The 27850-nt window shown below is 52.6% G+C and overlaps 1 protein-coding gene across 3 annotated transcripts in view; it reads left to right on the forward strand.

Annotated features, from left to right (window-relative positions):
• LOC133346696 (retinal dehydrogenase 2-like) overlaps positions 1 to 27850 on the forward strand; it is a 72034-nt gene that overhangs the window by 39933 nt on the left and 4251 nt on the right. For all 3 annotated transcript variants that reach the window (XM_061558493.1, XM_061558495.1, XM_061558494.1), the window contains exons 2-11: positions 3280 to 3384; positions 4036 to 4176; positions 5441 to 5570; positions 11606 to 11667; positions 12649 to 12777; positions 18519 to 18632; positions 24306 to 24408; positions 25682 to 25866; positions 26678 to 26842; positions 27588 to 27745. In XM_061558493.1, coding sequence (XP_061414477.1) covers positions 3280 to 3384; positions 4036 to 4176; positions 5441 to 5570; positions 11606 to 11667; positions 12649 to 12777; positions 18519 to 18632; positions 24306 to 24408; positions 25682 to 25866; positions 26678 to 26842; positions 27588 to 27745 — 1292 coding nt within the window. The remainder of the gene's footprint in view (positions 1 to 3279; positions 3385 to 4035; positions 4177 to 5440; positions 5571 to 11605; positions 11668 to 12648; positions 12778 to 18518; positions 18633 to 24305; positions 24409 to 25681; positions 25867 to 26677; positions 26843 to 27587; positions 27746 to 27850) is intronic.

Raw genomic sequence — 27850 nt, forward strand, 5'->3', positions numbered from 1 at the left:
TTTAAGCCGTGCGAAAAAAATAATCGAGTTTCGACACTTTTCTTGGTTTTTGTTGTTGTTGTTTTTGAACGGAGGGCCGCCGAAAAGGACTGCACACGAGAGAGTGAGAGAGCGAGCGAGAATCCTTAATTAGAAAAATACACATCGTGTCACTTTAACACCTAAACCGTAATTAAAAAAAAAATCTGGCTGCCACGACAGCGGAGGAGGATGAGGAAGAAGAAGATCAAAATCAAAAGTCAAACGGAAAACCAGAGGGGGACATCGCCGGTGCCTGCCCGTGCTGCTTGTGTGCGCGCGTGCACGCGTGGGATTTTATTGATTTTGTCCGACGAGCAAGAGGGAGGGGGGGGAAAGCCGTGCAGCAGCGGAGGATTCATTGAATAGACGCCTCGTCCTCCTCCCGTGTCGCTTCCACCCCCCCCACTGCACCCCCGTAGCCGGTGATGCCGAGCGCCACCCATTGGCTGTCCCTTTGCGGTGTCAAAGGGAGGCGATGGGTGGTGGAGGCCTCTTCACGCCTCGCTGACGCCAGGCCGGGCGTCCAAAAACAAAACTCGCAACCTGCCTCGGCTGTTCCGCTCGCCTGTTTTGTTTTTGTTGTTGTTGTTGTTTTGGGGAGGGGGGTGGTTTCTGCTCCTGCAAGCGGCCGGCCGACTTGAGGTGCACCCAAGGCCCTTAGTTTCAGCCGGGTCTGTTCGGGTCGGCATCCTGGAAAATCTATAGCACCCGGCACAGCACATCCAGTATATCTAACACTTACGGCTGTGGCTACTTCGTCACGTACCACCCATCCTCTAGGTTACCAACGATCCAGAAACATATCCAGTGAGAAAATAAGCCCTTAGCTCGCTGCCCTTCCATTCCCTCCCATCTTGCACCTCTCTACCTCAAGTTTGGCCCTGTCCAGCCTCAGGACTTTATTTTGTGCCCATGGCCGATGGCCTCTTACTCTCTTATACAATCAATACTCTCGCCGTTTCTGTACAGAGCGTCAATACATCAATCACTACTATCAACGTTTCTGTACAAAGCGTCTTGAGGTTAGCCGCTACACAAACCCAAATTGCGTCGCGTGTCCAATGAATACCCGCTCGACCCACAGCACCACGGAAGCTCGATCGAACCTGCGCCGATCAACGTTTTGGCGAGAGGCGCCAGGGCCCAACGGGAAAACATTCGGCGAGAAACGCATAGCCCCTCGGCGGGTCCCACGTGCGCACGCGAGTGACAGCCGCGCCGAGTTGGCTTGGCCGTCGGAGTCGGGCCGGCGACGTGCGGACAGACTGCGGCGAGCGTTTTGTGTCGGCGCCCTGGGCGTCACTTTCACGCCCCGAGTGTCGCCAGCGTGATCGTCGCGGTCGCGGCTCTAGAGCTGTCGTGGAGAGAGCCACGAACGGTGGGAATCCGGGGATTGATTTACGCAACTTCTTGTCCACTGCGGATAACTCCTTGGCAGTTCGGAATATTGTTATCAATCGCAGAAGTGCCCTCTGTGGTCAGAGTACATCTGCACGCGCAAGATCCCCGCGGTACACACGAAGATGTGTCATGTTGCGTCAATAACTGTTGTGTTTCCAGCACTGAGAAGCACGATGCAGGTCCGATGTTGATGCTGTGTGAGCAGCGAGTAGGGACACAGCCGGAGCACAAGGGGGCCCACAGCAATGATAGATTGTCCATTGTAGGTCCAAGTGCTGCAAATAACTCGGGTTGCCACCTGTCATGGTTTTGCCAGGATCATTCACTTTCTAAGGCAGCTGTCCTCGAAAAGCTGTAAGTCTTCTCAGAAGATTAAACATTCAAAGTTAAATTGTTGTTTTTGTTGTTCAGCTGTGTAATAATGAGCCTTATCTGGTAAAATCAAAATATCGATTTAAAGCTTTTGTGACTGCAGGGATTCATCTTCTTGGTTCTTTCGGTAAAGTCACGTAGAAGGGAAATAATAAAATAATAAAAATAAAACATAATAAAATAATTCTCCCGACGTTTCGGCCACAGGTCTGTCGGACAGACCTGTTTTTCACCTGAGAACGGCTGCTTGCGTTGTGGAAAAAAAAGGCGTGATAATTATTAAATTATGTTTTATTATTATTATTTTATTATTTTCCTTCTACGTGACTTTACTGACTTTACTGAAAGAACCAAGAAGAAAAATAAAAAGAGTTAATTTTGTCTCCCCTCTATATCCTCCTTTTCACTACATGTCCCGGGTTTCTTGCATCTCAGAGGTGGCAACCCTTGCCAGTGCCTCCAGCTGAGGTTTATTCGCCAGAGGGAAGTTTTTTTTTGCTTAAACAAAAGCCGCCGAAACCTCCGGGGTCCCCATCCTAAATCCCGCTAATCCGGCGTAAGCGGCGGATTTGTCATTCCTAAGTGGCGTTCAGGCTCCTCCCTGCGCCAGGCCCCACAGGTGCCATGGGCCTCATTTCTTAAATACTTTGTAAAACAGAAGAAGAAAAAAACCTCCCACGAGCACAATGCGAGGCATGCGAAACTCTCGTAAACATTTCTCAAGTTGTCAATTCCACCCCGCAAAAAGTGTGATGTCACCATAATGAACGGTTTAAACTGGCAAAGGTTCAGTTTTTAGGACTTGGCAACAACAAAATCTCGGCGTTATGTTTATTATTTTAAATCAGCATCTCTTCCAGGTCTCTCTCACCGGAGTGTCGTTATCTCAGTGTTTTATCTTATATACCAATTTAAAGGCTGGGCATCAGATGTTTATTTAAATTCTCATCAGGCTCTATGGTGTCAAGTCCAGTCTCCAACTCGTATCTCTCAGGTCTCTCTGTAATGTGCTATAAAGAAGGACTCTCGCGCGAAACGTCACCTGTTATATATTTAATCATTTTAGTGCCACACACGGTCCTTTTGACAAAAGTGTTAAAAACAATTTGCGAATCTTGCTCGTGCACCACTGCCGAAGCAGCATCACCAAGTCAGTTTGTCTCAATGAGCACTTAACAACGTTACATATACGCATATAAACAATATACATTGTATAGCGTTTACATTTCTTCATCAATATGTGTGTATCACGGCTTTATGTATGGTATGTTTGGATGGGGCAATGTATGAATTGCGCAGGGAGGGAATACGTGCAAGAGGACATCCGCCACTGAGATGGAGCGACGAAATCGACTCGTACGCAGGAACATGAGAGATGGCGAGGGCTCGGGGGGGGGAGGCTTTCATCCAGCAGCGGAGAGACGCTGGCCACCGCCGACGATGATGATGTGAATGGTACCGTGTTTGTGCGTCGCACTTCCGCAGATCTTCATCGGAAACGAGTGGCGTGACTCCATCAGCGGCAGGACCTTCCCGACCTTCGACCCCGCGAGCGGGGAGAAGCTCTGTGACGTGCAGGAGGGAGACCAGGTGAGTCTGCTGCAGAGGTCGCAATCGGGTTTTGATTCCTTACCCGTACCCGTACCCGGCCGCACCAGGGTCGCAAATGGGTACCCGTACCCGTACCCGGCCGGGTACGGGTACCCGTTCCCTACCCGTACCCGTACCCTACCCGAAATGAGTGACAAACGGTTACTCACCAGTGACTCACGGCCTACCCGTACCCGGCCGCACCAGGGTCGCAAACGGGTACCCGTACCCGGCCGGGTATCGGGTAGGGTACGGGTATCGGGTACCCGGTTGCGACCTCTGGTCTGCTGACTGCCATCCGGCTCTCGGGAGGGATGTGAGGGTTGGTGGATCACGTGGAGATTTGAAAAAAAAAACATGCTCATCGGGCTGCAGGAGATAGACCTCCATTGTCCAGTCCTTCCTGAAAAGGAATTTTGAGACTCGTCGAGACAATTTATTGTCAATATGGAACTTCCACAAATGAGCCGAGGCTTAATCGCTCCTTGTGGACACCCATTCAGACGAAACAATTTTAAAGCATATATATGTATGAAACTGTGCTTGCCCTGACAATTGTCAAGGCTTAGTGAGGGCCTTTGTCTTTTTTATTATTTTTCTTAGTTTTTCTTTGTTTTTGTGTGTGTTTGTTTTCCCCGCTTGCCGATGCAGGAGGACGTGAACGTCGCGGTGGTGGCGGCGCGGGAGGCGTTTGTGCTGGGCTCCCCATGGAGGCGCATGGACGCGTCGGACCGCGGGGTGCTGCTGTCGCGCCTCGCCGACCTGGTGGAGCGGGAGCGCACCACGCTCGCCGTGAGACGCCTCCCTCCTCCTGCTCCACCGGCACCCGATAGCCACACACCCACTCGCTCACCCACCCATGCACCCACTCGCTCACCCAGCCACGCACCCACTCGCTCACCCACCCATGCACCCAGCCACGCACCCACTCGCTCACCCACCCATGCACCCAGACACGCACCCACTCTCTCACCCAGCCATGCACCCACTCTCTCACCCACCCATGCACCCACTCGCTCACCCAGCCACGCACCCACTCGCTCACCCACCCATGCACCCACTCTCTCACCCACCCATGCACCCACTCGCTCACCCAGCCACGCACCCACTCGCTCACCCACCCATGCACCCAGCCACGCACCCACTCGCTCACCCAGCCACGCACCCACTCGCTCACCCACCCATGCACCCAGACACGCACCCACTCTCTCACCCAGCCATGCACCCACTCTCTCACCCACCCATGCACCCACTCTCTCACCCACCCATGCACCCACTCGCTCACCCAGCCACGCACCCACTCGCTCACCCACCCATGCACCCACTCTCTCACCCACCCATGCACCCACTCGCTCACCCAGCCACGCACCCACTCGCTCACCCACCCATGCACCCAGACACGCACCCACTCGCTCACCCAGCCACGCACCCACTCGCTCACCCAGCCATGCACCCACTCTCTCACCCACCCATGCACCCACTCGCTCACCCAGCCACGCACCCACTCGCTCACCCACCCATGCACCCAGACACGCACCCACTCGCTTACCCAGCCACGCACCCACTCGCTCACCCACTCGCTCACCCAGCCACGCACCTACTCGCTCACCCAGCCACCCACCCACTCGCTCACCCAGCCACGCACCCACTCGCTCACCCAGCCACGCACCCACTCGCTCACCCAGCCACGCACACACATTAAAAATTGGGTCGAGATAAGACATTTTTTGATGATTCGATTTTGAAAACAGTTTGTGAAGATGTTTATATTCCACATCTCTGGTAGAGTGACGTAGGCACGTGACTAGGCGTGGCCACACAGGTACTGTAAATTGGATGCGGTCTGCTGGGCAGACCTGACTCAAATCCCAAAACAATCTTTAACTTGCACAAATGGATATTTCACGAAACGGACAAATTGCTGTTCAACCGTGAACTCAGATTTAAGCCCCACGTATCTCTCCTAATGCTCCAATCTTTCCCTAACCCTCTCGTCTCCCCATACTTCACCCTCCCCCAACCCCCGTATGTCCCTGCCGCTTCTCCTGGTTGACAGACTCTGGAGTCGATGGACTCGGGAAAGCCCTTCCTGCCGGCGTTCTTCGTGGACGTGACCGGGGCCGTCAAGACGCTGCGCTATTTCGCCGGCTGGTGCGACAAGATCCAGGGGCGCACCATTCCCGTGGGTGAGTTCCTCGCATGGACAAAGATAGAGATCCCCCGTATAGCCTTAACAGACTGTAGGGGCAAGTGCTGTTAGCGAGCACATATGAAGGCCGCAACGGTACACGAGTGGATGGGTGGCCAGCACCACGCCCGACCGCCTTTGTCTCCCTAGTGGTGATGTTTACACACCGCACCAGGTACTCATTTCAGGCTGAGTCGACCTAGGGGAGGCCCAGGACCGGTTCAGATAATAGCCACTGGTGTTGGCCGTGAGCGGGAATCGAACTCGGGTCGCCGGGTTCATAGAGCAGCGCGCTAACCGCTACACTATCGCTCCCCGCATGGACACACGCACGCTCACACACGTACGCACGCACGCTCACGCACACGTGCACGCTCACTCGCACGCTCGCGTACACGCTCACTCGCACGCTCGCGTACACGCTCACTCGCACGCTCGCGTACACGCTCACTCGCACGCTCGCGTACGCACACGTGCACGCTTGCACGGGAGGTTCCCACGGTGTGACAGTGGCAGGGGCGGATCCTAAAACCTCCCAGGAGGGGAGTCGCGCTCCCAACAATTCAAGAATGGACCTACATTTGTAAAAAAACTCAATCTAAATCATACGAAGTATTTTCTATAGTTGTTTCCACCACTGTGCAGTAGTATAGTGTTTCATGTATATCGAAAACAAAGATCCCCTGTGTAGCCTAAACAGGTAGTTGGGGCAAGTGCCGGAAAGGCACACGAGGGGGTGGGTGGCCAGCACCTCACCCTTGTCGTCTTTGTCTTCCGAGTACTGATGTTTACACACCACACCAGGTACTCATTGAAGGCTGAGTCTATCTAGCAACGGAAGTATGAGTGGTTTAGATATTCGCCACTGTTATTGGTCGTGAGAGGGAATCGAACTCTGGCCACTGGACTTCGTAGTGTGGTGAAATAACCACTACTCCACTGCTCCCCTTACATACAGACAAAGACAAAGATCCCCCATATAGACTCAAACTATAGGAGTAAGTGTTGTTAGCCAGTACCTATGAAGGCCAGAATGGCACACGAGGGGGTGGGTAGACAGTACCACGCTAGGCCACCTTTCTCTCCCTACTGGCGATGTTAACACTCCGCACCAGGTACTCATTTCAGCCTGAGTCGACCAATGGGAGGCCCAGGACCGATTCAGATAATCGTCACTGGTGTCGGCCGTGAGAGGTAATCGAACTCGGGTCGCCAGCTCTGTTGTGCAGCGCGTTAACCACTGCATTACCGCTCTCCACAAAGTCAAAGATCACCCGTATAGCTCCCCGCACGCACATGTGCGCACACACACACACACGTGTGTGCGTGCGAACTTTGTCTCGAGCCAACGAGAACGTCCTTCAGCGAAAAAAAAAAATAGCATGCATGCAGGCCAAGACACTGTCACCCGTTGCCGCTAATGCACAGGGACCTTAAGAGCAAATGCGGCATTTTGCCGCGCGGCCACATGGCACGAAGCGCGAAGCGCAAAGCGCGGTCCAGTGCGTGGGAACAATCCCATCGGCTGCACAGGACATTGCTAGGGTTGTTCACAGCTCACGGGGGTCCTTGCAGCTGAAGTAAAATGTCTACGGCTCGGACTCAAGCTTCACGTGTACGAGATGCAATGTTTCTTTGTTTTCGCGGGGTCCCCGGCAGTGTTTGACGGTAGCGTTGCGTTATATCGATTCAAGCCCAAACTGTGGCAGTTAGATTATTACTGGTGCATGTTTCTTAAAATCCTGCCCCTCTCCCCACTGCCGTCTCCTCCCCCCCCCGCCGACCACCCTCACTGCCTTTGTCTACCCTGCAGTGTAAATTTAAACACGGAGGCGTTTGCGACGAACATTATGGGTCGCGGAGAGAGTCAGGCTTGTCGCGGTCTGACCCAAAAATCAATGATGGGTTCACCGCAGTTGATCAGCAGGTCACGGCTGCGCGGTTGAAGTAAAGTTAAGGTATTAAATTTTTCCAGGACGCCTGGCAAGCATCGAAGGGTATGCCAAATACCCTCTCTCTTTCTCTCTCTCGGATCTCAGTCTGGTGGGAGGCCCTTCCGTCAGCAGTGGCATGAGCAAGGGCTGCAACTTTTTACACGGACGCCGCTGAGGGGCAATTTCAGATCATTTCCTCCCATAGCACGCAGTGACGGAGGAATTGGTCCGTCGCCGACAGCGGTGGAGGGATGGTCCGACGCCGATAGCGGCGGTGGGATCAGTCCATCACCGCGCAGTTTTCGCAAACAAGCAAAAGCTGCGCTGAACTGTTTTGGCAGCGCAGGTTATCTCTGTAAGCACGCCTGGCACAGATTCCCCCTTTCCCGTTATGTTCGCCTGTTGTGCGCATGTTTTAATTGAGCACAATAACAATAAAATCAAAGCGCATTTCGCGCTAATGACCCTGTCCGTTCCGGTGAATTGATAATGGCTAGCACGTTCATCTTGACTTAAAGCTTTCGTGACTGCAGGAATTCATATTCTTTGGGTCTTTCGGTAAAGTCACGTAGTTTGGTTCTACAGGAAAGCCGCCCATACGGATGCCTATCTAAAACCTGACTCCCACCACCATCCATCTCAGAAGAATTCCCTCATAAAAAACTCTACACCATAGAGCTCGATGTATTTCCGACCATCATCACCTAGCCAGTGAACTGGACCACGTACAGTACACCAAGCTCTCAAGATGAATGAATATTCAGACTAAACAATCCGTAAAGCTATCACCCCAACCGTTGGGAAATAACTATATGAGGACCCAATCAAACCATCACCTTGCCATACATAGCAGGGGTCACCAAAAATATGTCCAAAATCATGAGCAAACACAAGATCCAGGTCCGATTTAACACAGTACATAAAATTCGTGATCTGATCCCATTTGTGAAGGATGTGATCCCTGACATGCAATACCCCGGCGTCTCCAAAGCTGTGTCTGCGGCAGTAGTTACATTGGGGAAACTAAGCGACATGTCTCTGACCGTGTTCGTGAACATAAGGCAGATCTGAAACACGGTAGGACCAATACCTCGGCCGTGGCTGATCATTGTTTTAATGCGGTGGGCTCACACAAAATTGATTTCTCTAAGACGAAGGTACTTTGCGCACCTTACTGGCTATCAACAGAGATTCGTTCATGAAGCCATCCATATATACAGACACAGACACAATTTCAACCGAGAAGATGGGTACAAACTGAGCAATCATTAGAAGGACGTTATCAACCAGTTTAATTGATAACTGACTGTGATGTTCCCATCTTACCACCTTCGATGTTAATTGTTAGTTTCGGCGCTCCGATTTTACATTAATAGGTTAAATTTCTCACACCTACACAGCCACCTTTGCGCGCCGACCTAGAGGTTGCGGCTCTGCGACCCTCCATCAACACGCTAATCTCTCACATTAACATGCTAATCTCTCACATTAACATGCTAATCTCTCACATTAACATAGCCACCTCAGCGCGCTCGCCATGGAGGCTGCTCACCGATCTTACATTGACATGGTAATTTTTACCTGGCAGCCCTTCAATTGGTGGAAAACCCACCACCGTCGCATTCGCTGCCCACCACTTACATTAACATTAGCTGCCCCGCCCATACTGCTGACACTTGGGCTACGCCCATTTCAAACCTTTATAAACAGTTTGCCCTTAGAAGCTAACCCCCTTTTCCTGAAGACGACCGCTTGTGTTGCGATCGAAACGTCGTGGTTTTTTGTTATTTTCTTTGACGTTATCTACGTGACTTTACCGAAAGACCCAAAGAATAGCACGTTCATGTTCACGTGTTTGCTGGAGTGGTGTGCGTGTGTGTGTGCATGTATGTGTGTTTGTTGTACATGGTGATGCCAGTGGTTAGCAGCACTGGTGCTGAAAAAAATCAGCTACCCGAGTTCGATTCCCGTAAGCTACCAATAGCAGTGACGATTACCAGCGCTGGTCCTGGGTCTCACCAAGCTCTATTCAGCTTCAAATGAGGACCTGGTGTGTAAACATCGGCACTAGGGAGACAAAGGCGGCCAGGCATGATGCTGGCCCATCCACCCCTCTAGCGTTCCCAGTGCCGGCCTTCATACATGCTCGCTATCAGCACTTGCCCCAGCAGCCTGAATAGCTGTCTTCGAGTGTGTACGCATACGCGTGCGTATCTTTAAACACGCACGCGCGCGTCCAATCGAATAAGCCGAAACTCCCAATGCTGTCTTTGCCAACAAAGTAGCTGTGTGCCGTATCTCCGCTTCCCTTTGCGAGCTCTCAATTACCCTCGGCCATCTGCACATCCCAGCTCTGGTAAAAAAAAAAGAACCTGACACTCGCCGCGATTACCGCGTTTTCCCGAAGGGCCCCGTCCCACCGAGCCGAGTTCAGTGGGTGTCGACGTCCGGCAAACTCAAGGCACAAATGACGCAAACTTAGAAAACTCTGGCTCTGCAGATTTCACGAAAGCTGTGAGACGGGGGGGCGAGGGGGGGGAAGCCGCGAAGGCGTTACGGTAGAAGTTGTTTATTGAAGACGCGACGCAGGGGAGAGGATGAGACGGTCGGTGACTGGCAGCAGAGAAGAGGACGGTCTTGAACGTTAACTTGAACGAGGGGGCAGGTGAAGGGGGCGAAGAATTTGAGCTCGATTTATCTTGCTTTACCAGCCGAGAACTCAAGAGGCCAGGATTGAGTCTTATTTGCGAGTGACCAAAATGGCAATAGCAATAGCGTAACAACTAAGTACAACAACAACACCAGAACAAATACACACGACAGCAAAAACAACCTTTGTAGAAAGGGGAGCAAAAAAAACAAAAGATCCGCGGTGCAGAAGAAATTGCTTGTGTCAGCGCAAACAAAACTAAAATGAACGTTAAATTAAAAAACATTTCCGTATTACAACGTGGGTCGAACAAATTACTGCAGCATACAAAAAAAAGTCAGCCCATTCGTAGACAAAATGTGAAAAGTATTGCAGACTGCCATAGGGGATTGCGGATGGTGAAAACAGCAGCCGGAGTGAGGGAGTTGAGGGAGGGGAGGGAGGGGAGGGAGGGGAGGGGCAGACTGGAAATCGAGCGAAGACTGGCCGAGGGTTTCGAGTAGTAGAGCGGAGATGAAAATAAACTGTCGACTACATTATTATTTCACCAGGTGTAAGGCGCACTTGCGCTGTGTGGCTCTTTTTCAGAAGCGACCTGGCCATCACAAACGATGGCTCAACGAAGGGGCTCATTGCCACGTGGACAATTATAACAGTAGCCAGAATTACCCAACGCGTGACGTCGATTGTGAATCTGGAGGGACAACATAGAGGACCCGGAGACAAATCCACGCGACCACGGGAGAGAGAGAGAGAGCGAGAGAGCGATAGAACCCGCAAACTCCAAATGCACAGCGGACGTCAGGGTCGGGATTGAACTCGCGACCTCTTGTATCCCAGGCGAGGTATTTAACGTCTCGCGGAGCAGCGGTCCGTTGCTGCCTCGGCTGCAGCTGTGAGGCAGCGGACGAGAGCTGTGAAATCTGCCAAAGTCGGCGGAGATTGCCCAGCCAAAAGGATGGGAATTTGCTTGTTTTTACGTTTACAAAAGCTAAATAATTCCCGCGGGTTTGTAATCGTGAAAATAACGAAACAGCTGAACACGTTGGTCAATCCCACTGTGGCGCTTTAAATGGAAAAAATATATATAGCAGACGACGTTTCAGGCAATGGCCCTTCTTCAGAGCGCATGAATCGTACGCATTTCCCGTCCGTACAGCGTCGTTCTGCACACGTCGGGACGTTGGGCTTGTTGGACACTGGCCGCGTTGACCAAAGCACTGCCCACGAATTACACAAAACACAAAACCAGATCGAAAAGGAGCATTTGCAAATATGAGGATGCAATTTATTTCTGATCTCTACCCATCGGCTGGCGCCACCATCAATCATTATTACTCGACTTTTGAAGACAAGCGCGTGCTGTGAAGCGTTTGCGTAATCCGCGCCGCGCGCATGATTTTCCCTCGCTCGTTTCTATAACCGTGTTTTTTTTTTGTGTGTGTCCAGATGGCGAATACTTCACATTCACACGGCACGAGCCCATCGGGGTGTGTGGACAGATCATCCCGGTAAGGAGACCCCCCCCACCACCACCAACTCCCCTTAGCTGACCTCTGGCCCATCACAGCATAACCCTCCCATTAATAAACACACGGGCAACGCCAGGCATCTGACACACCCCCCCGCCGCCCTGCCGCTGTAATCACAGAGATCACAGCCTCGGAGCGCGCGCTCCCGTCCGTGTGCCGGCCCCCTCCTCCTCCTCCTCCACCCGTCCGTGTGCCGGCCCCCTCCTCCTCCTCCATCCATCCATGTGGCCCCCCCACCCCCCACTCCTCCCCCCGCAGCACGAGAGTCAGAAATATGCGGAAAAATAGAACGATGTGCCCTTCCCTGCTGTGCGTCGGTCTTGACCCTGGGCAGCCGTGTAGATTTCACCGCGTCTTCCCTGCGAGGAAGGCAATAGTCTCAGTGGGCGCTCACCTGCACGGGAGGACACACAGCTTCTTGCCTGTTTTCTCAACTCACCCATGCCCCTGCTTGTATGGCTACCTACCGACCTACGCTGTCACCCATCTCACCTACATTCGGGCCTATAGCTACCCACTTACTCGGGAAGAGTTTCGTATTGAAAGCAAAAAAATCTGAATTCGTATTTTTAAGGACAATTTCAGAAAAATATATATTTCGATTTTCGCATGGTATCGATGATGTAATTATTTGACGCATTATCGCGCCAACAAAAGTGTTGTCACTCAATGCCGCATGATGGCACTTTGGCTGGGAAAAGTGCAGATGTGATATTGTAGAAGTGACGTAACTTTGTGCAATGACCCTACTTATTTTGAGAGCAATTTTTGTGTGTTTGTACGCGTGGTGTGTGGGTGCGTGCGTGTGGTGTGTGTGCGTGTGTACGCGTGGTGTGTGCATGTGTGTGTGCGTGTGGTGTGTGTGCGTGTGTACGCGTGGTGTGTGTGTGTGGGTGCGTGCGTGTGGTGTGTGCGTGTGTACGCGTGGTGCGTGTGTGTGTGCGTGCGTTCGTGATGCAGTGGAACTTCCCGCTGCTCATGTTCATTTGGAAGATTGCACCGGCCCTGAGCTGCGGGAACACTGTGGTCGTGAAGCCAGCCGAGCAGACGCCGCTCACCGCCCTCCACGTGGGAGCGCTCATTGCCGAGGTGCGCCCACGCTCGCCTGCCCGCTCGCCCACACTCTGATTCACTCACCCACGCCCACGCTCGCCTGCCCACTGGCCTACACTCTCACTCACTCGCCCACGCTCGCACTCGCCTGCCCACTCACCCACGCTCTCACTCACTCGCCCACGCTCACACTCGCCTGCCCGCTCGCCCACGCTCTCACTCACTCGCCCACACTCTCACTCACTCCCCCACGCTCGCACTCGTCTGCCCACTCGCCCACACTCTCACTCACTCACCCATGCTCGCACTCACTCGCCCACGCTTTCACTCACTCGCCCACGCTCTCGCTCACTCGCCCACACTCTCACTCACTCGCCCACGCTCGCACTCGCCTGCCCGCTCGCCCACGCTCGCACTCACTCGCCTGATCACTGACCTGCCTCTCACCTACCCGTACAAGCCCACACTCTCACTCACCCGCCCGCTCGCCTGCTCGCTGCTGACTTTTATATCAATTGACAAAATTTCCCTCCCGGTTATATTTATATTGGGCAAAAGTGGTGCTGGCAGTGGGTTTTATCAGTTAGTCTCTGTGAGTCTCTGGGCTCCTCTTACGGTGCAGAAGACGGGCGGCAGTGCGGGCGCTACTTTGCGTCCCGTGGCCGCGCGCGGTTTTCTTGTTATTCTTTCACTTCACACTTGCAGCTACTTTAAACGTATCGGAGGCTCTGTTCGCCTGCTTACCAGCCTTCCGGAGCTTTCCAAGAAAACTCTACTATCTTGTGTAGCATGAAGGATTGATGGCGGGCGGCTAGCCAATGATGGGAGCCGGCACACACCCCGAGCGAGCGAGCGAGCGACGTGCGTCCGCGATGGCCCAAAATCCGCACGTGCTTCCCATGACCTTCAATTAGCTCCGACAACATCTGCAAACACCGGTGTTCCTCCTCATGCTCGCTCCCCCCTCATACTCCCCTCCCTCCACCAACACCCCTCCCCACAACCTCCTCCTCCCACGGGAGACGTCCCGCACTCGTGGTGGGAGCGCGGAGGGGCGATTGGCGAGGCCCTTCACTTCGAAACGATCGGCGTTATCGGCTCGGAGGTTTTTAACCTCCAAATCGAGGGTAGGGTTTTCGGTCGCAATTAAAGGGGGTTTAAGTATGATTTAGGTACGATCTGGAGATTGCGATGTCGTCGGGCAGCCTTCTCCGAGCAGGAGATCAATCTTCCTGGCGGCCGATGATGAAGATAAGGTATGGGCAGTGCGCGCTGATAATTGGTGGAACGTTTTGCCAAATTGCCGTCGTTTTCTTTTTTTTTGGGCGCGTTCGGAATTTGACTGCCGAAGCTCATTTTCGGCCGCCCCGCACGAGTTGGCGACGCTTTGTCGTCACGCAAGTGCGCAGCCACGGCTTCTTTGTTCTGCTCTGAAGGAGGCTCGTCATGCGAAACGTGGCCCCGTGCCCTCCATAGTTTCCCTTTTAAGGATACGTTTGCTAACGGCATCGGCTGCAGCAGCGCGTGTACTCACGGCCTGGATCGTTGGCGTCGCGATCCGCCAACCCCTTCTCTTCTCAAGTTGCAAATTGGGCCACCGCGCGCAACAACAAAAAGTTCACCTGCCGGTCGGCGACCGCGGAAAGTCGGACCGCGTGCGAGTCGCGAAAACATCAGAAGGGCTCCCGTCGCCTGGACCTGACAGACGCCGATGACCGTGACTCAGTCCCTCCGGGAACGGTGGGGACTGTCGCACGATCTCGTCGAGGCCACGTACCCCCACCCCCCCGTGCCTTCACGTTGGCCCGCCAACGTGGCCCGTCCTGTCCCGCCCCCACTCAGCTGCTCCCCCCCCCCACCCCCATGTCCATCGCCCGCTGGCCACAACTGCTGCTCGTCGCACCGTCCGTCCGTCCGCTGCCGCACAGATGGAAGCGATCACCGCCGGCCGCGTGTTTCCCCGCCGTGGCCGCTGCGTCGGCGGACCCGACGCGGCGCGCGGCGGCGCGGAGCAGAGGACGAAACCCGATCGCTTTGGAAACCAACTCGGGAGTTGGGGGGGGGGTTTCTATTTTCGCTAGCTCACTCGCTTGCACAGGCCCCGAGGATGGGTTTATTATCTTGCATGGCAGCAAATAAATAAAAAAGCCGAGGAACAGGGGCGTCCGAAGCCGGTAGCTCTCTTCCTGCATTCCCGCAGAAATGAGAAAGAAAGAAAAACCGACTGAAATCTGCAGAAGACAGAAACGCCCGGCGGAGCACGATGACGACGCGGCCTCGTCGGCGGCTCCCTCCCTGCGCCTCGCCCGCGCGCCGGCTGCGTTTGTTTCACGACCTCCATGGGCGCTCGCTGCAATCATGCTCAGCTGGAAATTTCTCGTGGCCTAAAGCCACATTGCAATAGGGTATCATGGAGATTCCCCACCTTAGCTTTTTCACCAAGGCGGGGAAAAGTGTCGTCCGCGAGCAACTTAAGGCCCGATAGCATGGTCCAGCCAATAGCATGCCTGACAGTGTACTAATTTGAGGCTGAGTTGACCTCAGGGAGGCCCAGGATAAGTTCACATTTCACTCACCATTGATGTAGACCATGACCTGGAATTTAATGCAGGTTGCTGACTTGGTAGTGCAGTGCGCTATCCACCGCGTCACCGCTTTTATCTCTCCGGCGGTGATGGTCATAAACTGCAGCAGGTGCTTGTTACGGAGAGGCCCATATACACTGCCAGAGCATTGCTGCTGCCGATGTTGTAGATGGCCAGGAATCTAACCAATAGCCATGGGAATCGCTATGTAGCGCCCGAAAACCACCGCACCGTCGCTCCGCACGTGCAAACGCTCACTTGCCCTTTTGGTTAAAACAAACAAAAAACATTTACCGTGAGCACCCAACTGCCGACACAGACCCGCTCGACCGCTCGTCCGCCCGCCTGTCCACCAGCCACTCGAAGTGAAACGCAATCCGCCCTTCACTCGTCGGTCACGCACTTAAGTGCGCTCGTTATGGGATTAGCGCTCGGCGTTAATTAGTGTCACATGCGGCCACCCGCCCGGCGCGGCCGCCGCTTGCCTTGACGGCTCTATCGGCCGCTTCTCCTCCTCCCACCGCCACCCCCTGCCCCGTGGCCATGTTCGTCGGCGTGACTTCTCGCCGCCCGTTGCGAGTTTTACGCTTGTCGTCTGCCGAATCCGGCCGATCGATCAAAGCAGGACGCTTTGCTAAAAGTGGCTCTGTCGGTGACTTATTTCCACAAGAGGTATAAACATTTGTGGTATCTTTCCCCTACTTGTATTCCAATTGTGCTCTCGGCGTCATGTTATGAGATAATGAATGCACTCAGAACTCCCATAGGTCAGCATGCCCCTTGGTGTTGGAGAACGGGCCACGGAAGTGGATATCACAGCGCCACCTCTGCTATCCCTTCAAGGGACTGATTATGAATTGTTGTGGAGCATTATGGGTAAAAGCATATTTACGAATATCTTTAGTTCACGGTTGGCGACATACGGTGCGAAAAAGTTCTACATAAATACATACACACATGCTGATGGATAATATTGGCTTTCAACAAATGCTGCTGAGAGCCAATTTGCCGATAGACTAAAAACACACATTAATCTATATGTGGAGATTCAGAACGGATCGTTGGAAAAGGTCCTTTGGCCCAAGGGGGAACATTTGCCAGAGGTCTGACACCTCCTGATTGATGAGCTTATGGGTTGGGGGGCTGACCTGTTGGTGCCATTCGGTTCACTCGGGAGACGTTACAGGTGCTTAAAGCACAGCTGGCGCACTTGCAAACGTGCTGGCAGATGCAGTGTACACAAGGACTTATGACCGATGTCATCTGCGAGTTAAACTGCCAAAATATATTTAGGGTAAAAGAAGAAAATAATAACAACCGCCCGGCTGATTACCGCAGTTGGCGGCCGAGCGAGGGAATTCCTCCCGACTCTATGATTTTGTTTTGAGTTTTTTTTGTTTTTACTTTTACCCCAAATATATTTTTTTTTTGGGGGGGGGGGCAGTTTAGCGGATGACATTTTCCATAAGGCCTCGTAGCAGGTGTTACACCGGCTTGCTTAAGAGACCGGGGCTTGCAGCGTTGTGACCTCCCTCGTTATAGCCATTTGTCGAGCTGCGGATTTCCAACATTTACACAAGCCACATTGCAACCCGCTGCCTCCGAGGGCCACGTCTTGTCAACGGTAAAAAAAGAAACACAATTAATTAGTAAAACGGTCCAGTGTGTGCAGTAATGATAAGAACAATAATAGTAACCTCTGTTGTAACGAGGTCTGAGCCCAGTGACGCAGCGTGGTTTTATTGCAGCTTTTATCACATGGGAGAAAGAATGTCACACGTTAAGTAATATACAATAGATTTTTGCACTGCACAGTTGGCGGCGTACGGTGCGAAAAAAGTTATACGCACACACATTTTTTACACAAATTCAGCTATTTGTTTATGTAAATAATGTAGGTTTCATATTCTTGGTTCTTTCGGTAAAGTCACGTAGAAGGGAAATAATAAAATAATATTAATAATATTGTTTTTTTATTGTTTTATATTTATATTATTTTACTATTTCCCTTCTACGTGACTTTACCGAAAAAAAAACTAAAATATGAATCCCTGCAGTCACAAAAGCTTTAAATCGAAATTTAATGTAGGTTTCATTAAAAAGTATATATATATTTTTTAAATACCAAGATCTTCACAATATGGAATTCGCATTTTTTCTGTCAATATGGCTATGGTAAGGCAAATGTAACGTACACTTTCACTGTGTAATTACGCACAATTTGTTAAGTTGTTTACGGTCTACAGAATTCGATCACAGTTGTGATGCCCATTCGTACAGCATCTTGAGATGCGGTTGCATTTACCAAAATATTTCTCACGCACAGTTGCCACACCAAAGCCTCACCATAGCACAAACTGCAGGAGTGATGTGCAACTCTGGAGAAAAACTACTTCCAGACAGACAAGTCACGTGACTACCCAAGATCGTGCGTTCTGCACATTTAACCATTGTTCAGCAGACATACAACTCTATTTAGCTCAATCCTGTTATCTTACCAGGTTGCCAAAGTTTCTCATTCTAAATGCGTTGATGCTGCTACTGATGACGCTGATTATGTATGTTAGGCTTCTCTCGCACCGTACGTAGCCAAGCGTGCTGATCGGAGATGCGGGGGAAGGACAACAAACTAAACACAAAAATCGGTTGTAAAGGAATGAGTTTGCAATCTAGATGATGGTTTAAAAGTGCATAGCTCCAGTGCCTTCCTAATCTCGGAAGGAAGAGCGTTCCAGATGGCCGAAGGAGCGCATCTGAAAGCGCGTGACGTGGTGACCGCCTTTGTCCGATGGCTCGCCAAAAGCCGCCCCAGCAGTATGCTAAAGCTATATAGGGGATCGCTGTGTTGTGTGTGTGTGTAACATTGTGCGTGTGTGGAGAGCGGTAGTGTGGCGGTTAGCGCGCTGCACTACGAACCCGGTGACCCGAGTTCTATTCTCACTCACAGCCAACACCAGTGACAATTATCTGAACCGGTCCTGGGCCTCCCCCTAGGTCGACTCAGCCTCAAATGAGTACATGGTGCGGTGTGTAAACATCGCCACTGGGGAGACAAAGGCGGCCGGGCGTGGTGTTGGCCACCCCCCTTCCTCGTGTGCCGTGTCGGACTTCATAGGTGCTCGCTAACAGCACTTGCCCCAACAGTCAGTGTAAGGCTACATGGGGGATCTTTGTCTTTGTGTGTGTGTGCAGGCCGGGTTTCCGCCGGGCGTCGTTAACATCGTGCCGGGATTTGGCCCCACTGCCGGGGCAGCGATTGTGCAGCACCCAGACATCGACAAGATCGCGTTCACCGGCTCCACCGAGGTAACCGCACCTCACAGGCACCACGGTAAGGGGCCGTCCATAAATGACGTCACGCACCTAGGGGGTGGGGGGGGGGTCAGACATTTGTGACGATGTGTGACGAAGGGGGGGGGGGGTTGAGAAATGTGACGTCACATCAAAATGCGCAACTTTAAATAAATATAGACAACACGTTCTACTTAATTAAATTGACTTTTTAATAAAAATTTTCTCACTATGGGGACCTCATTTGCCAGTAAAAATATGATAATTGGTTCTTTACCCTTCTATCTGGCAACAAAACTGACACCTTTTTGCAAGGAGTCATGTTTGCATAGACCGCAATACCTGCAGTCATAATACAAACAAAAGAACATAACTCTGATATTGTGCACTGTCCTTTTGGCGTCATCTGGTCCAACCCATATGAGACTAGGCTCGAAGGAAAGCTGTCTCGGGTGTGGACCAATCAACTTCAAGGACAGTGCACAATATCAGAGTTATGTTCTTTTGTTTGTATTATGACTGCAGGTATTGCGGTCTATGCAAACATGACTCCTTGCAAAAAGGTGTCAGTTTTGTTGCCAGATAGAAGGGTAAAGAACCAATTATCAAACATTTTCTCCTACAACATCAGAGTGCAGAGCCACATTAAATACGCACTACAATGACAATAGTTTAAAGCGAGTTGTAGCATGTTTTATTTTTATGGGGGGGGGGGGGCAGAGTTTCGTGACGTCATATTTGAGGAGGGGTCTGACTTTTTGTGACGTCGTGTGACGAAGGGGGGGGGGGGGAGGGGCGGTCAAAAATTGTCCAAAATAGCGCGACGTCATTTATGGACGGCCCCTAACCGCACTACAACCAACCCCAGTAACCGCGCTAGAGTCATCTAGGAGTCGCAGCATCGCTGACAAAATCGCGAGATGTGGAGTGGGGGAAATGCGAGCACCAGAAACCACAACGTGTCCTCGAACTGAAGAGCGCTCCACACGTTGCAGTGTGGAGGAGGGGCAAGCAGATTGAGTGCAGAGTTCACGAGCCAATCAATTTCGAGCTTTATCCATAAACCAAGCCAGCTAACCGACCAAACACTCATGCAAGCGATGGCTCTGACCCTAATCAACTCACCGCCGAGCCATCCAGCTACTAGTACTAACACTACCACTAACCCTGACCAACCACCCAATCAGCTACTAGTACTAGCCCTACTACTAACCCTAACCAACTAGCCATCCAGCTACTAGTACTAGCCCTACCACTAACCATAACCAATCAGCTACTAGTACTAGCCCTACCACTAACCATAACCAATCAGCTACTAGTACTAGCCCTACCACTAACCATAACCAACCAGCTACGAGAACTAGCCCTACCACTAACCCTAACCAACTTGCCAGCCAGCTACTCGTACTAGCCCTACCACTAACCCTTCACCAGCGTCCCACCTTCTCACTTTTTGTCACTTTCAGTGTTTCGGTTCTCACACCACAACTTAGAGCGGTGTTTCTCTGTGTACCCCGGTCGCTCACCGTCCTCGTGTATCACGATGTAAGAGCCCTTTCACGAAGATACATTTTCGCAAGGGAGATCTGGCAAACCTTGACGGGCGGTGACTTTCACCATGACCCATGCCAGCTACACAATGCCACCGGTTGCGATTCGAAAGCAGAATTGATCCTCTTTCATGGAATTCGAGTGAAACGTAGCAATCGCCAGAGTGGGGCTTCACCAAACTCCCTTCTTCGCAAGCCAAACCCCACGTGAACGGATTTCAGAATCAGAATATTGAATTGCACTGGAGGAAATCCGATGTGCTATGAAGCTCTTCTTCACAGCTGTCCAGTAGATTTACCCGCGCTCGTATGTTACCTACGCGGTGGCATGCTGCAACGCGCCCCACGCTTGCCGAGCAACGCCCGAGCGCTACGTTGATGAGGAGCGATGAATCGTCTACATCGGCGCTGTCTCTCTCGCTGTCTCCGCGCGCGGCGGCCCATTTTGCCAATTGCCCCGTGCCAGGTGAACACTTGCACCGCACCCAACCAACCTATGTTCTTATTCTTAGGTTTTTTCGGTAAAGTCACGTAGGTAAAAAATTAAAATTAATAAAAGTAATTATTATTATTTTTTATTTTATTTTACTTTTATTAATTTAAATTTTTTACCTACGTGACTTTACCGAAAAAACCTAAGAATATGAATCCTTGCAGTCACGAAAGCTTCAAATCTAGAACCTATTTCTATTTTTCACGTTTAACGGTATTATTATTATTTCTTACATGAATTCATTAGAATAATAATTTAACGCTGGAAACGGGAGGGGGGGGGTGGGGCAATCAATTTATTTAATTATTATCGCGTCTTCTCCGTCTCGCCGGCACGCTCTTGCCACATGTGCGGGCCCTCGCGATGCGGTCTGGTCGGCTTCTGCTCCTCGCGCGTTCCGCCAAGGTCACTCTCTGCCCAGGCGGCCGCGAGCGTTGATTTACGCCGTGAGCATTCCCCCCGCCGCCCGCCCGCCCGCCACTGGCGACTCAATCTCTCAAGGACGCCGTGGCCGTCACGTTGCCAGGCGGCTATACTTAGCTCGCCCGACATCGTCGTGCGCTGGCTGGCTGGCTGGGTGGGTTGTGGGGGGCGGGGCGTGCGTGGGTTTTCGCGTGACTCTTCGAGCATTCGCTCCGCTCGGTGGATCGGGGAGCTTTTTTCAAACTAAAAAAAATTCCTCCGAGCCTGGAGCGAAACGTCGGACGACGTCGTGCTGAACGAGCGACTGCGCTGTACAACGCGGGGGGGGGGGGGGGGCAATGTACAGCACTGAACCGTGCGTCGCTTGATAATTTACCCCTGTGTAAGACGACATATTTATGAAAGATGGAAGAATTTAGGGAGCGGGTTGGTTTAATTTGTTTATTTTTTTCTCGCGGTCCGGTAATTTGTTTTTATTAACGATTGCTTAAGTTCGGGAAACTCTTTACGAGGACACGTCCAGGAAACCGCAGAACGCGCGTGTAACTTGCAGCGAAGTGCCGTGTTTTCTTTTAAACGCTCGGGAGATAATTCGCCCCGAACGCTGGGAACGTGAGCGCCACTATTTCCCCGCGCCAGTTGCGCGCCGCGAACGCATCGTGTGCGTTGTGCGTGAGCGCTAATTTGCCGCCAGATGGGATGTGCTGAGTGTGCACGGCGAGGGTCAAACGCGGGGGCCTCGCCACGCTCGCATATCACGCCGGCAGCGACGCGTGCAAACGTTTCCCCCCAACGCTTTGCCTCGGACGCGACGGCCACTCCGTTGCGCTCGTCAGCGTCGTCGGCCATGATCCGTCCGCTGCTGCGTGAAGGCCTCCCACAAAACCTTCGAGCCATACCCCGGCCTCGCGAAGGCGACCGGCCCGTCGAGCTCCCGCAGGATTCCTCGTGCACGTTGAGACGTCCTCCGCTCACGCGACGTACCAGGAACTAGGGCCAGTTCAGAGATCACGCACCACTGGTGTTAACTATGGTCGGGAATTGAACTCGGATCGCCGGATTAATAGTTTAGTGCGATAGCCACTGCGCGAACGGTCACATGCACAAACACACAAAGACGAAAGAAAAAACTCCCCATCGCCTTTACAGATGTTTGGGGCAAGTGCTGATAGTGAGAACCCAATGAAGACGAGCGCACGGCACATGGGGAGGGGTGGCCAACACCGCACCCGGCCGCCGTTGTGTCCCCATGTATAATGTTCACACACCGCAGCTGGGACTCATTTTAGGGGGAGGCCCAGAACCACTTCAAATCTCCGTCGCCGTCGTTGGTGTTGAGCGGGAATCGGACTTGGGTCGGCGAGCTCGTGAAGAAAGTGCGCTAAACCCGCTGCACGAACGCTCCCTGCGCACACACGCACGTGCGTACACACACACACCGACGCGCACACACGCACCCGCACACCCACGCACCCGTGCACACACACACACCCACGCACACACACGCGCCCGTGCATACACACACCCACGCGCACACACACACCCACGCGCACACACACCCACGCACCCGCACACACACCCACGCATTCGTACACCCACGCACCCGTGCACACACACACCCGTACCCGCACACCCACACACCCGTGCACGTGCACACGGGCTTCTTGTGGAGATGAAGCAGACGCGAAGGAGGGAAGCAGCAGGTGGAAGAGAACGCCCCAGCGCCGGGGTCCTGTTTACCCTCAGCTTTGACGGCCTCCTTCATGCCCTTTAAAGTTGACGAGCGTTCAAATCCGCGGGGGCTTTCCCGTGCCGCGCGGGCCCCTTGGCGGCTCGCGCGACTCCTCTTGGAAACTTTGAGAAGAGGCCACGTCCGTGGCGTTTGTGCGAAGGAGTTTGAGGCCACAGCTCCCAGTAAAACCGAGAAGGAAAAGAGAACCTTTGATCCGAATTGTACGAGGATTTTCTTTCTCTTCTTTAACTTTTGAACCATAATTTTGTCACTTTTAAGACGCAAAGCGAGACGACAAATTATTTTTACGCACACCGACACCACGCGTTGGTGTGCGTAAAGAATACACACGCCACCCTCTCTCTTTGCGTACTCTGGCAACTCTCAAGATGAATTTTCAGGTGGGTCCTGCTTAGGAATGTATGGCCAGTTCACTTGCTGGGGAAAGAAATCATGTATGGAAGCTCTGGCCACTCTTACCAAAGACCTGGTCATGCTTACACGTATAAGTTGTGTTTTGTGATCAGGTTATGGTTGAAGATGGGGGGATGGGTGGGGGAGGTAGCTCACCGTGGTTTGGATTCAGGTTAAATGCCTGTGGCTGGGAATTGGTAGCAGCCATGGAAGTCCAGGCTCAACACTTTCCTGTTATCCCCTAGTCTATGACTGACCGCCTCTCGCTAAAAGCGAGTAAGCCCGCCGTTTCTGTACGGCGTCTTGAGGTGTGGTCACGTTTACACATGGCGTGTATTGTAATTGTAGCGTGGGCAGGTGCCTTGCAATGCCACTGGATAGTACCCTACACGCCACTCCTAGTGGTGGTGTAAGAGGGGGCTGGGAGGGGGGATGAGTAGGGAGCTGTTGTTGCACTGAAGATCACGTGACCTCACAGTATTTTTGCTGGCTTTTCAATTATGTTGAAATGTATGTTGAACTTCTTTAGCAATGTACGTGCTAATCGGAGGTGTGTGGAAAGGACAACAAACTAAACACACAAAGCATTAAAAAGACAGACGAGTTTTGAATCTAGATTTAAAAGTACACAGCTCCAGTGGCTTCCTAATTTGGAAGGAAGAACTTTCCAGACGGCCACAGAAGCGCATCTGAAAGCGCACGATGCCGTGACCGTCTTTGTACGATGGCCAGCCAAAAGCCGCTGCGAAACTGACTGGAGTTTGAGCGATGGTTTATGCTCCTTGACGAGATTCATTTGTGGCAAGCGCTTAATGCGTAATCAGTGCAACCCTATAAACGCCATCTATCCACGGCCCTTGTACCTGCATCTCCCATCATGTGCGGCTCAAAATATTCCACGACAAATGACGTTAATCGAGGATGGATTTTTTCCTATTATCTATGTCCATTGCAGATGAGAGCTAGAAGTGGCGGTCGATTCTCGTCTTTTTGGTCCCTTAATTCCACGTCGTTGTTTTTTGCCGTTTCGCTCCCCCCCCCGCCCCGGCCCGCCGGCACCCCCTTGCGTAACGCAGGTGGGGAAGTTGATCCAGGAGGAGGCCGGCAAGAGTAACCTGAAGCGCGTGACACTGGAGCTCGGCGGGAAGAGCCCCATCATCGTGTTCGCCGACGCCGACCGTGAGTCTCCCTCCGTTCCGTTCCGTGCCACGCAGCGCAAAACACATCCGCACGCACGTGTTGCGTGTGGTCTTGAATCTCCTGCTTTAACGTAAGACGTGGGATTTCGCAGCCAATATTCCGTGGCCTGATGCTAAATATTAATGATGAATCGATCGCCTGGTTTTCCGTGCGGTTTGACGCGCGGTGTGTGTATATTTAACACGGTTGGCTACGTACGGTGCAAAAAAAGTTCAACATACATACATGCATATATGTGTGTGTGTGTGTGTACGTGGGGAGTGATAGTGTAGTGGTTAGCATGCTGCGCTGTGAACCTGGCGACCCGGGTTTGATTCCCGCTGATGGCCAACACCAGTGATGATTATCTGAGCCGATCATGGGCCTCCCCGAGGTCGACTCAGCCTCAAATTAGTACCTGGTGTGTGGTGTGTAAACATCACCATTGGGGAGACAAAGGCGGCCGGCATTGTGTCGGTCACCCCGAACCCACCCTTGTGTGCCGTGCCGGCCTTCATAAGTGCTCGCTAACAGCACTTGCCCCAAGAATCTGATCAGGTTATACGGGGGTATTTGTCTTTGTGTATACAACTTTACATGTTGTGGCTTGGTGACGGGTGGCGTACACAAGGGCCTCCCTTCAGCCGCACCCACAACACCCACGTGCAGTGTGCCTTTTGCTATGGCTGTGGCGGCTACTACTGCTGCTGCTGAACCTTTTATTTGACCAGGCAAGGCCGACTCAGCTACTGTTGCTCTTTTTCAGAAGGGACCTGGCCCCAGATGATAGCTCACACAAAGAGGCTCGTCACGTTAAAATTTTAAGCGGCCAAATTCTCTAAACGCGTCACAAACCGGAGGACCCAGAGAAAATCCACACAACCCACTGGGAGCGAGACACAGAAGCGACTTGGCCACGCGTGATAGCTCAACGAAGTGGCTTATCGTGTAGAAATGTCCTAGCAGCCCAATACTCGAGACGCACGTTGATTCTAAACGTGGAAGGAAAACATGGAAACTCCAAATATACAGCAGCAGGCGTCAGGGTCGGGATCGAAAAACCCACGACCTCCTGTAAACCAGGCGAGGCGGTTAACATCTCGCCATTCGCCGCGTGCCACCGACTCTCTCTCTCTCTCTCTCCTGTCTACCAGTGAGCCGGAAAGTATTCAGCGGGGAGCGCCAAGCCTTGGTTGCTCGCTCGTTACGCGCCCCTGCCGTGACACTGCTGACTCGACGTGGTTTCCACCACCCCCCCCCCCCCCGCGAGCAGTGGACGTGGCGGTGGAGCAGGCGCACCAGGGGGTGTTCTGGAACCAGGGCCAGTGCTGCACGGCGGGGTCTCGCGTCTACGTGGAGGGCCCCGTCTACGACGAGTTCGTGCGGCGCAGCGCGCAGCGGGCACGCGTGCGCCGCGTCGGCCACCCCTTCTGCCCGAGTACTGAGCACGGGCCGCAGGTGAGCCCGTGCTCACATTCACAACGACAGCACGCGCAACAACAACCGCAGACACGTTCACAACGTTCACAACAACAGCACACGCAACAACAACCGCAGACACGTTCACAACAGCAACAGTCGCGTTCGCAGCATATTGCTCAACGGCAAGCACATTCGCGACAACAACCAGGTTCACAACTACAACAATCACGTTCACAACAACAACCACGTTCAAAACAACAACCACATACACAACAACTCACAACAAAAACCACGTTCACAACAGCAATAAGCACGTGCACAACAACAACCACGTGCACAACAACAACATGCACAACAACCATAACCACGTTCACAACAACAACCCCCCCCCCCCACCTGCATACGCACACTTGACGCACCCCCTCGAATCCTATTGAACGGCCGATATTTAATCCACGCAGACACGATCAAGGATTAACAATATTAACGTGTTTAAGCAAACAGATCGTCCACCGCCGGCTGCAATAAATAATTAACTTGCGTTCCTTGGTCACTTATTTTGCTGAGCTGCGCGCTAGCTCGCAGTCAGGGGCACGGTGACATACAAGTGACACCTCTCCCACAGTCCCACTTCTCCCGCAGTACTTGTTGTCTGACAGCTGAAGAAACTGAACTGTGGCTCATCTGAAGTCCAATGTCGACAAATTATTATCGAGGCTTCACCCCCACTCCCCTTTTCCTATGCGTACATTGTCAGTACACCCTCCATACGCAAGCCTACGCATTTGGGTTAACCCCCCCCCCCCTCCATGCGTACGTACTAAATGGATGGCCCCCTACTCCACAGATTGACGAGAAGCAGCGCTCCAAGATCCTGGAGCTGGTGCAGAGCGCGCTGGAGGAGGGGGCGCACTTGGAGTGCGGCGGCGTGGCCTGCGAAGGACGAGGCTTCTACGTGCAGCCCACGGTGTTCTCCGACGTGCCCGACAGCGCGCGCATCACTCGCGAGGAGGTGCGCACTCGGACGGTGATCGTCTGGGCTTGGCCGAATGAACAGCACTCGATCAGTAGAGATTGCGAAAATCAGTAGAGATCGCGTGACGTACAGGCCTCCCGCGCGTTGTGCGGGCTCGGCTCGTGCGATTTCGCGGATATGCGGCCAATATATTTCTAGGCAAAATTCCCGACGTTATGCGGTTTGAATGGACTCTCATGCGGCTATGCGGTCGGACGTGGGGCAACGCTGTGCGCGGTGCACTGTGTGCGCGACTCGGCAGGCAGCTGTCTCCTAATGCGGTTTCGCTTTGGAACGCATCTTACTACTGCCGCATACACCGAGAGAAACCCGTAACCTCAAAGCCAGTGGGTCCCATCCTATGGTCCATGGACCACTTGTGGCCTGCAAGGCTGCGGGAAGTGGTCTACAAACTCCTGTTGAAGTTCCGCAGCGGTCCACAGGTCCAGAAAGGTTGGGAGCGACCGCTCCGGGCCTTGCCGCGACGAGCCCACTCGCCACCACACCGTGACGGCGACACGAGCCCACAATGGTTTCGATTTAAAGCTTTCGTGACTGCAGGGATTCATCTTCTTGGTTCTTTCGGTAAAGGCACGTAGAAGGGAAATAATAAAATAATAAATAAATTTATTTTAGAAAGAAAAAAAAAGTTTTATGTTTTTATTTTATTATTTCCATTCTACGTGACTTTACCGAAAGAACCAAGAAGATGAGCCCACAATGCTTTCGTGCCGTCACGCAGATCTTCGGGCCCGTGCAGCTGATCATGAGGTTCGACTCGCTGGAGGACGTGGTCGCTCGCGCCAACGCTTCCCCGTACGGCCTGGTGGGCGCCGTGTTCACGCGCGACCTGGAGCGCGCCCTCGCCGTCTCGGCCGCGATGCAGGCCGGCACCGTCTGGTGGGTGGGCGGGCGAAGGAACGAGCGAAGCGCGGGCCGCAGCGCTTCTCACGGTCGGGAAATGCACGGGTCGGAGAAAAAAAAAATGGAATCGTTTAAAATCGT

The sequence above is a fragment of the Lethenteron reissneri genome, chromosome 24 (assembly GCF_015708825.2).
Source record: "Lethenteron reissneri isolate LAM-NWPU_2019-01 chromosome 24, ASM1570882v1, whole genome shotgun sequence".
Taxonomy (NCBI): Eukaryota; Metazoa; Chordata; class Hyperoartia; order Petromyzontiformes; family Petromyzontidae; genus Lethenteron; species Lethenteron reissneri.